The sequence below is a fragment of the Euphorbia lathyris genome, chromosome 7 (assembly GCF_963576675.1).
Source record: "Euphorbia lathyris chromosome 7, ddEupLath1.1, whole genome shotgun sequence".
NCBI classification, from domain to species: domain Eukaryota; kingdom Viridiplantae; phylum Streptophyta; class Magnoliopsida; order Malpighiales; family Euphorbiaceae; genus Euphorbia; species Euphorbia lathyris.
This window is the reverse complement of record NC_088916.1, coordinates 29,550,089-29,560,511: the sequence shown is the minus strand read 5'-3', so window position 1 is coordinate 29,560,511 and position 10,423 is coordinate 29,550,089. Positions and strand designations below refer to the sequence as shown.

At 32.9% G+C, this 10,423-nt stretch overlaps 1 protein-coding gene and 1 pseudogene across 1 annotated transcript; one reads left to right on the top strand and one right to left on the bottom strand.

Moving 5' to 3' along the window:
• Nucleotides 1-387: 387 nt before the first annotated feature.
• On the top strand, nucleotides 388-4,163 carry LOC136200529 (large ribosomal subunit protein uL3z). Its single transcript, XM_065990897.1, has 6 exons — nucleotides 388-496; nucleotides 1,113-1,206; nucleotides 1,507-1,617; nucleotides 2,646-2,950; nucleotides 3,133-3,542; nucleotides 3,662-4,163. The coding sequence occupies exons 2-6, from the start codon at nucleotides 1,122-1,124 to the stop codon at nucleotides 3,918-3,920; spliced, it is 1,170 nt and encodes a 389-aa protein (XP_065846969.1). The 5' UTR covers nucleotides 388-496; nucleotides 1,113-1,121; the 3' UTR covers nucleotides 3,921-4,163.
• A 2,267-nt stretch (nucleotides 4,164-6,430) lies between these two features.
• Nucleotides 6,431-9,847, bottom strand: LOC136236054 (gibberellin 2-beta-dioxygenase-like; annotated as a pseudogene).
• Between the last annotated feature and the right edge of the window lie 576 nt (nucleotides 9,848-10,423).

The following is a 10,423-nucleotide window of genomic DNA, read 5'->3' as shown; positions in this document are numbered from 1 at the left end:
GTACATATTAGTGAGACAAATTGAAGGTTGTACACCAAAGTGTGAAATGGGGCAAATGTTGTACACCATTAATGAAATTTACCCCTTTAAAAAAATCAAAACTTCCAAAAATAAAGGCTTAATTCGTGATTATAAATCCTCAAAATAAATTAACTTTCTGTTTTCTACATTTTTATAGATTTAGAAACTTAATAATGACATTTTAAACGAGTTTAGGGGCTAACGAGGCACCATATAATTTTAAGGAGCCAATCAAAATTTTTGGATAAATACAAGGGCAAATGATGTATTAAGCCTATTTTTTTTTTTCTTCTTGCGAATGGCTGAAATTAAAATATTGGGCTAATCACACAAATAAAGAAAGTAAAAGCATGTTTTTGCAAATAAAGAAAATGGAAGCCGAAGTTTGAAAATAAAACGTTTATATAACTTATAAGCATCAGCTAGGGTTTAGAGAGGGTTTCTGCTTGGAGTTGGTGTGTGTCTGCCGCACTAGGTATGCATCCCTGAGCACTCTTCTTCCTTCTTTCTTCGCTTCCTCTGTTCTTCTCTATTTGGTTCTTTCATTCTTTCTGGTTCGCATCTGTCTTCTCTTTTTCGTTGCTGATATAGTTTTGGCAATACGGAAAAGGAAGATCAAAGATTTACTGAATTTTATCTCAATGCAAGTGTTTTTCTTTTATCTGCTGAAAATGAATTGAATCAAAATAGTTGGAAGATTTGTTCTATTACATTTGGTTGTCGATAACCGTATTCAAGAATTTCTTGATGTTTATTTTTGTTAAACATTTCGTTTGGACTTTATATAAGGTGTCTGGTCTTTGATTCAGTGTATATACATAGTTTGATTTTGTTCAGTGTTCTGCAAAATGGCGTAAAAGCCTAGAGTTTTTTTTTTCATGGCTTAAATGTGTATTCAAACGTGTATTATCATATCCTTTCACTGGACTTCATGTTTTAGTAAACTTGTACGCAATATGTTTGATGGCTATGCTGTTCTTGAATGGATCTTTTTCTATTTATTTTCTGTAGTATTTACCGAAGGCTAAGATACGTTATACAGCTTTGGTTTTGTTATTAATAGATTTATGTTTTGTTTTGCATTGTTACAGTCGAAGAGGATGTCTCACAGGAAGTTTGAGCACCCAAGGCATGGTTCCCTTGGTTTCCTTCCAAGGAAGAGAGCTTCTCGTCAAAGGGGAAAAGGTACTGGTTATTGGTTTTTGGAAGTTCAATAATTTGTTAAATATCTCTCAAGTGAATATTTATTTGAATGGCTGCTCTATAGTTGGCCTCCATTTTGTTCAACCTCAACAGTTGCTTGGATCTGTTTGTAGGGTTAGAGGTTTTTTTATATGAATATTTTTCTTGAGTTTCAACGTATACTTGCTGTTGATTACATTTGTTCCTTTATAACCCTTTAGCTTTATTTGTTGTATTTGCTATTCATTACTGTGCATGCACTTTTAAGTTATAAATATTTAATTGTTGTTTTGATGAATGCAGTAAAGGCTTTCCCCAAGGATGACCCTACCAAGCCTTGCAAGCTCACTGCCTTTTTGGGTTACAAAGCTGGAATGACACACATCATGAGGGAGGTCGAAAAACCTGGATCAAGTAAGCATGTTACGCTGGTTATTTTTGTTATTTATGAAGTTTCTGTTGCATGTATAGCTTTTTAAAATAGGGGCTTCTCTACAATCCAATTTAATTACTAATATACTTGATATTTGAGTTCATTAAAAACACCAGCTTCAGGGGTGCATCACATTTCCTTGTGCTATTTCTCAAGCCTCATTAACCACAGAAGAGTACCGTGGGTCTTTCAAGTTCATTTCGGCAAGACTTCATGTCAGTTCAACAAATTGTTACTTTATTTCCTTTTTGTGTAGGAGAATGATGATACTCTTGTGCTAACGCAGTGCTATTTCGACATGAAACTAGCGCCATGAGCGGCACTTCCACACGAGATTTCTGACTCTTGTCTTTTTTTTTCCAAGTTACAAACTAATACTGATGTATCATAAAAATCACAAGCTTCAAGGGTGCATCACTTATGCTATATTTACTCCTAGCAAGCTACATGAAACCCTAGCTGCTAATCACCACCATCAAATGCTCAAATTACTTCAGGATCTCTGCTTTTTCTCAATCCTCCTTAACTGCAGAAGAGCATCTTTCAAGTTCATTTTAGCAAAACCTTTCATCAATTCTTCAAATTGTTATTTTATATCTTTTTTCCAGTATGAGAATGATGATACTCTTGTGCTAACGCAGCTCTATTTCCAAATGAATCAGAGCCATGAGCGGCACTTCCACACGAGATTTCTGACTCTTTCTTTTTTCTTTTTCAAAGTTTTCCTTTATAATTCATGGTCTGGTTCCTCAGAAAATGAAGAAAAACATGGATTAATTTTGGGTTTTCATATTTGTTTTGTAAAATTTTCCTTGCTAGAGTTGGCCTTTCTGTGAAAATTGTATGCTTATAAATTTAGATATTATTTTTCATGTCTATGTGGAGGAACTTTGAATTTCGACAAGTTTAGGCATTATGTGTTAATGAAGTTCAGATCGTGTGGTACTATTTTTTTCCAAACATGTGTTTTAAGAATAACTTGCTAATTGTGGTTGTTATGTCCATTTAGAGCTTCACAAGAAGGAGACTTGCGAGGCTGTTACAATTGTCGAGACACCTCCAATGGTGATTGTTGGAGTTGTGGGTTATGTGAAAACACCACGTGGCCTCCGTTCTTTGAACACTGTCTGGGCTCAGCATCTTAGTGAGGAAGTTAGGAGGAGGTTCTATAAGAACTGGTGCAAGTCTAAGAAGAAGGCTTTCACCAAGTACTCCAAGAATTACGAGTCTGATGAAGGAAAGAAGAGCATCCAAGGTCAACTTGATAAAATGAAGAAATATGCAACTGTTATCCGTGTTTTGGCTCACACTCAGGTAGTTTCCCTTTTAACTATATAAGATCTACACACTTTGAGAATGCTTGTCCTGATGGTGTTTTTTGGTTTCTTGATTATCATATGCTAATCTTTGTTCAAATTACTAGTAGAGTTTCTTCTCTCAAGGCATATATTTTTTTTTGGTTACGTTCTAGTTTGATCTGTAAAATATTATTGCAGATCAGAAAAATGAAGGGATTGAAGCAAAAGAAGGCTCACCTGATGGAAATACAGGTGAATGGTGGGACTATTGCTCAGAAGGTGGACTTTGCGTATGGTTTTTTTGAGAAGCAAGTACCAATTGATGCAGTTTTCCAGAAGGATGAAATGATTGACATCATTGGTGTTACCAAGGGTAAGGGTTATGAAGGTGTTGTTACTCGTTGGGGTGTTACCCGCCTTCCCCGCAAGACTCATAGGGGTCTTCGCAAGGTGGCTTGTATTGGTGCCTGGCATCCAGCAAGAGTATCATTCACGGTTGCCAGGGCTGGTCAGAATGGATATCACCACCGTACCGAAATGAACAAGAAGATCTACAAGGTTGGCAAAACCGGCCAGGAGACTCACACTGCAATAACTGAATATGACAGGTAATAATAATCATCCCTGTTTATCATATCACTAGGGCCATGATTTTTCTTATTACAATAACTCTGTTGGCATGGATTTTTGATATGTAAGTTTGAAATTTGTGTACGGTGGTGAACAGGACTGAGAAAGATATCACACCAATGGGTGGTTTCCCTCACTATGGAGTGGTGAAGGATGACTATTTGATGATAAAGGGATGCTGTGTCGGGCCAAAGAAGAGGGTTGTGACCCTCCGACAATCTTTGCTTAACCAAACGTCTCGTCTTGCTCTCGAGGAAATTAAACTCAAGTTCGTTGATACCTCCTCTAAATTTGGACATGGACGCTTCCAGACGACTCAAGAGAAGAACAAATTCTATGGTCGCCAGAAGGCATAATCTTTCCAAATTAATATCAAAATTTTGAGACATGCTAGTTATCAGATGAATTTTCTATTAGAGACCTTTTTTTTTGAGAAACTATTAGAGACCAATTTGATTTGAACAAATGTGTGTTGGTTCTTTAGATTTGGAACATTTTTCTAGTCCTCCTGAGTGTTGTACTATTTTTTCAAAGGAATTACTTTTGGTTAGACTTTTTACAATCGTTGGATGAATATTATTTCTTGACGTTTGAGTTTATTTCATGTTTTAATGGAGAGCAATTAGTGTTTTTGTTTTCAGGGTCTCCCTATTTCTTTACATTCCCTTCCTCCCAGCACAAAAATAACATAACATAAACGTTGAAAATGGTGATTTATTTTAATCCATTTTTCAAGGGATACCTAATTATCTCCCATCTCTGCTTTGGCTGGCTAATTCCTTAAAAGATGCTATTTCTAAAGATAATTTCGGAAAAAAGGTTGGGTTAATTTTCTTTTCTACTGCAATGTTTTTTTTAGTCTAATATGGTTAATTACCGTGTATTGTAAGGAAAAACAGGGCTAATTACAACTCTAGCCCAATTAAGAGGGGCCTTTTACATATCTAACCCACTTTACTTCAATCTTACCAAATTAGACACTTTCAACCATTTTGGACAAAATTACCTTTAGTTCTATTCAATCATCGATGTTCTTCTTCTTCTTCTGGTTCTTCTTCGTTTCAACTTCTTCTTCGGTTCATCTTCTTCAATTTCTGATACCAATCATTATCGATTTTTGAGATTATTGACGTATTATGTCCAATTTCCTCTAGAAATGGTATGTTTTTAGCTTATACGCTTGCTTTTCTCGTTGGTCTTGCATCTTTCTTCATCTGTAATGGTATCGTTTCAATTTCCTCTATTTTCCACAAATTTTCTCAATTTTCCTCCATTGTTGTCGTATTTGTGACGAAATTTGTCGCATTTCGTCACAAATGCGACAAGAGCTGTCGCATTCGTCGCAAATGCGACAGCTCTTGTCGCATTCGTCGCAAATGCGACAGACGAAATGCGACAAATTTCGTCACAAATGCGACAGCAATGGAGGAAAATTGAGAAAATTTGTGGAAAATAGAGGAAATTGAAACGATACCATTACAGATGAAGAAAGAGGCAAGACCAACGAGAAAAGCAAGCGTATAAGCTAAAAACATACCATTTCTACAGGAAATTGGACATAATACGTCAATAATCTCAAAAATCGATAATGATTGGTATTAGAAATTGAAGAAGAAGAAGAAGAAGAAGAAGAGAAGAGGAAGAGGAGGAGGAGGAGGAGGAGGAGGAGGAGGAGGAAGAAGAAGAAGAAGAAGAAGAGGAAAAGAAGAAGAGGAAAAAGAAGAGGAAGAAGAAGAAGAAGAAGAAGGAGTAGATAAGAAGAAGAAGAAGAAGTAGATCGATATTGAAGAAGAAGAAGAAGAAGAAGAAGAGGAGGAGGAGGAAAAGAAGAAGAAGAAGAAGAGGAAGAGGAAAAGAAGAAGAACTAAGGGTAATTTTGTCCAAAATGGTTGAAAGTGTCTAATTTGGTAAGATGGAAGTAAAGTGAGTTAGATATGTAAAAGACCCCTCCTAATTGGGCTAGATTTGTAATTAGCCCGGAAAAACACCGGTTTCCATGTATTTAAAGTTGCTGCAGCAGCAAACAATTTTTTTTTTTTGACAATGGTAATTAATTCACCAGTGTCAGCCCCATAAATCTTTTTTATATGCAAACTTTACGTTTAATATTAGTCTTAAGAAAATTTTGAAAAGCCTAGCAAGAGACTTATATTTTCAAGCTGCAAACAACGAATTTTAATAGATTTTTGAAGACTTTTTTTTTCTATATGAAAAAGTAAAAGACTTAAATGCTTATTTGACCCCTTTGATATTCAATACTAATATTTAATCCATTTTGAATGGAAATTTATCCGGTTTGTTTTCTTTGAGAAGTATTAGATTTGTTAATTCTTTTTACATAATACAATTTTTAACACGTGACATGTACACATGATAATTGTTTTAATTTTTTTTCCATATAGAATTTAGGGAAAAGTACAAAAATAAACCTTGTGGTTACACCTGTTTTCGAACAACACCTATGTGGTTTAAAAGTTTGCATAATGGTACATTGAGGTTCATTCCGTTAGCAAACACATACCAAATTGACTAACGGTGTTAAAAGTCAAAGGAAAAAGAGTTAATTTAATCCTTATATTTATTTATTTTATAAATTAACCCCATTTAATATCTAATTATCACAAACAAACCCCAAAATAAAAAAATAAAAATTACACCATCTTCTCCATCTCCATCTCCATCTCATTTTTATTTTTTATTTTTCTTCTCCTTTATCTCTCATCTTTTTCTCTCTCTTATCTCTCTCCTCTTTCTTAATTTCTTTATAAAATCAATTGAATTTTGCTAATCCATCAACAACAAAGAAATACAAACGAACTGATATTATTTGAAATACAAATCGTCGGCTTCTTTGTGTTATTGAATCTTAAAGACATATTTGAAAACCAGTTGTGTTATTGGATCTTAAGACAGATATTATCTGTGGGTCTGTATGCTCCCCAAAACCAATCAAATTTCTACCACTCAATGCTTGAACTTCCGGACATGGCGGATAGTAATTCAACCTGAAACAAGAATCACTTTTCTCATCTTTTAACAGTTTACTCAACACATTCCTCGGCTCTATCCCCAATCCATCCGCCATTAATTCCAACACTTGGTAACTCATTCTCTTCACTTCCATTACATATTCCTCCAAAACACACCTGAACAAAAACAGAGCATCTTAGTCTCTCTCAAAAACAGAGCAAACATTAAAATTGAAAAAATAATAACAATTACCTGATTAGGACCAATTCGTTTGTTACCATAGCCAAAAGGATTGGGAAGAGCAGCTTTGTCTTTTTCAGATTGAGGGAGATTGAAGAAACTGGTAGTTAGAGTTTCTAAATTGGACATGAATTCCAATGAGACACCATGATTAACCAATTTGAAGAACCCGAATTCGTGACAGGCATCAACTATGAGAGACTTAGCTCGGGGGTGTTTTTGAGGTCTATCACTGGAATTTCAGTAAACAGGGCTGTGGGTTTGCATGTTTTGATTAGGGAGTAATGTTTTGATCGTATGAGGTATGGGAAGCTGAAGATTTTCAATTCATGTCTACTTCTTTGTTTTCGATGGATTAGCAAAAATTCAATTTGATTTTAGAAAGAAATTAAAAAAATGAGAGGTAAGAGAGAGAAAAGAGAAGAAAAATAAAAAAAAATAAAAAAGAGATGGAGAAGATGGTGTAATTGATTTTTATTTTTTATTTTAGGGTTTGTTTGTAATAATTAGATAATAAAGAGGTTAATTTATAACATATAAATAAATATAAGGACTAAATTAACTCTTTTCCCTTTGACTTTTAACACCGTTAGTCAATTTGGTATGTGTTTGCTAACGGAATAAACCTCAATGTACCATTATGCAAACTTTTAAACCACATAGGTGTTGTTCGAAAACAGGTGTAACCACAAGGTTTATTTTTTTACTTTTCCCTAGAATTTATGTGGATAAATAAGAAAAACAAATAATTTCTTATATATTCACATAGTAAGTGTATATGAAAAAGGAATTAAAATAATTGGCACGTGTACATATCACATGTTAAAAATTGTATCATGTAAAAAATTTAATAAACCACAAATTTTTTCATTTAAAATGGGTCAAATATCACCTATGAGAATACTTCAGGAGACAAACGTAATCAAATAATACCATAAGAGGCAGATAACAAAAATTTGGATACCACATAAGCTAAATAGGGCACTAATTCAAAATAAATATCTTATTTCTATTAGCTATTAAGTGAATATAGAAGATAATAAATGGATCAAATTTCACCTATAAAAATACTGAAGAGAAAAATGTTACCAAATAATATGATAGAGGGCAAATAATAAAAATATGAATACCATAGGAGCTAAATAGGTTTTAATCCAAAATAAACATGGTACTCATGATTTTTTTAACTCAAAACACTTCATTAATCAGCAGGACTAATTACTTACATAAGCCACACCGGGATATTAAACTGAAAAAACTTGCTAGTATTGGAAAGAGTATGTCGTGCAATCGCGTGAGTGACTCTATTTGCTAAGTGGGGAACAATGGACGCTATATAGTCCGAACAAATACTAAGTATCTCCTTACAATCTAATATGAGACTACCAAAAATCAAGAAATCTTAGCTTGTCGAAGCTAGCCCATCCACCAGTATATATTACTCATGTTTATTGGTGCAAAATCATATTCAATTTTAAATTTAATTTTAGAGTAAATATGAAGAATGATTTATTGTGTATATATAATTTTTTTTTTGTAAGGTAGGGGTGTATAGTTTATGTATATAATTTTAGTTTTTATTATGTAATATAAAAAAAGTATTGTTGATGCGCTACAGCAGCTCTAGTATCCATGAATCCGATGTTTCAAACATTGGGTTCCTTACAATAATGACACTGGTATATTACTTACTCGTGTCAGTTAACTATTTAAACTAATAGTAGCATTACAATGAAATTTTCTTTTCTCCCAACATTCTTTTCAAAATTATCATTAAAAAAAGCATTTTTAAAGGAAAAATCTGCTTGCTTGTGACAATATCATTTTCTTAAAATATAATGTTTAAAATAAACATGACGACATGTGAGAAAGCCTCGGGTCAATAGATTAACTTTGATATATCCATCATCTAGTTTGAATGTTAAGTCGGTTCCAATAGATTACCCGTATGAAGATTCTTTTTTCTTATATAATTGTAGACACCGAGTCGGAGGACCTGTGATGAAAACCTGAAAACAAGACGGTCGAAGCAATTGATTCTGGAAGTTTTGAAAATATATAAAGAATAATAAGCGGAGGAAAATTAATGGCACGGCGCGGGCACGCGACGGCATTGTTCCGGGATCCGTTTCCCTATATAAGGGCACGGATCCCAAGGTGAAAAAGGGGGGGCCTTTTGAGGAGAGGAAAACTTTCTCACTCTAAACATTTTTAGAGAGAGAGAGTGGATTTTTTTGAGAAAAATATTTTTTTTTCTCAAAAATTCCAAATTTCCTAAGTTCAATTTTTACTAAATTTTTCATAAAAAAAAAACGGAAGTTCGCGGTTCGTGGAATCAATCGGCTTCGACTGTCAGATACCGAATCAAAGGTATTATCCGAGGACTAGACTCTTTATTTTATTTAGTTTATTTCTCTCATTCTATTTATTTTTTATGCTATAGTTTTTATTCCTTTAATCATTTGTTTATTTTGTCACGTTTTATTTAGTTAGCGTATTTATTTAATTTTTGTTTCGTGTTAAATAAAATTCGGTTTTGTTTTAAAATAAAAACCTCGTTTTGGATATCCCAATACGAACCGTGATCCGATAAAAAGGTAGTTCGGGTATCGAAAATGTTGTAATTATAAGTTTTTATTTGAAAGAGGTTTCCAAATAACGTTTTAAAATGAAAACATCGTTTTAGGAACTTCCGTTTTCAACTATGATCCATCTTTGGTAGTTCGGAAGTGCAAAACGATTGAATTAGATTTAATTTAAAGCTTTTGAATAAATCTGGAAAATATTGGAGTGCTGCTGTAATTTGCCAATTCTGTCACTAAATGCTGTTTACCGACGGATTTTCCGTCGGTAAATCTGCTCAAATGTAAAAAATGTCATTTCGGTCCCTTTTTCTTAACTTTTAGACTTTTAATCCTTAGTATACATATATATAGTTAATTAATATATGATTTTCAAATTGTTTTAGAACTTTAACATATATGATTATTTTAGGAGATTGGTTTTTTCCATTTTTACTCTATTTTTATATATATGTATATATTATATTACCTTCCTTTTTATTGTTATCCATTCAAGTTACATTAAATTCTATTTTAAATATTATTTACTTGGGCATTTTGGGGAGATAATTAGTAGATATTAGTATATATTATTTTTGATGTTTAAAACTATAATAATTATGTATATATGTAGTTTTGGGATAGTTGGGTTATTTCATTGATTATTATTTTTGGATAAATGTTATTTTCCTAGTTATAAAATTCATTTGCTATTTTCAACACTTTTAAAATGTAAATGTACTATATATAGTATTTTCATATATGTATTATGTAGTCCCTTTTTATTAATTTTTATTCTCATAATCTCCTTTTGATTTAAAGGTATATGTATATGTTAAGTTATTTTCTTTATTCTTTTGGCCCATTCATGGGCCCATATTTCAAGTGGGCTTTGTTTAAGTATAAATGGTGGTTTAAATGGATTTGTTAATGTGATTGTAATAAGTAGAGAGTCCATTAAATAAGTGGGGAAAATAAATCACAAAAAAAGAGTTTTCAAATTGAATTATTTAAACTAATGTTTTTTTTAATGTAAATAAATAGAGGCATTCTTGTTAATATTTCAAACCGTCTTCAAAATATCACGT

Excerpts from the sequence above, each read along its gene's own strand:
- LOC136200529 (XM_065990897.1), top strand. The coding sequence starts at position 1,122 with ATGTCTCACAGGAAGTTTGAGCACCCAAGGCATGGTTCCCTTGGTTTC. Across the intron at positions 2,951-3,132 it reads GTGTTTTGGCTCACACTCAG|ATCAGAAAAATGAAGGGATT; the intron begins GTAGTTTCCCTT and ends ATATTATTGCAG. Across the intron at positions 3,543-3,661 it reads GCAATAACTGAATATGACAG|GACTGAGAAAGATATCACAC; the intron begins GTAATAATAATC and ends GGTGGTGAACAG.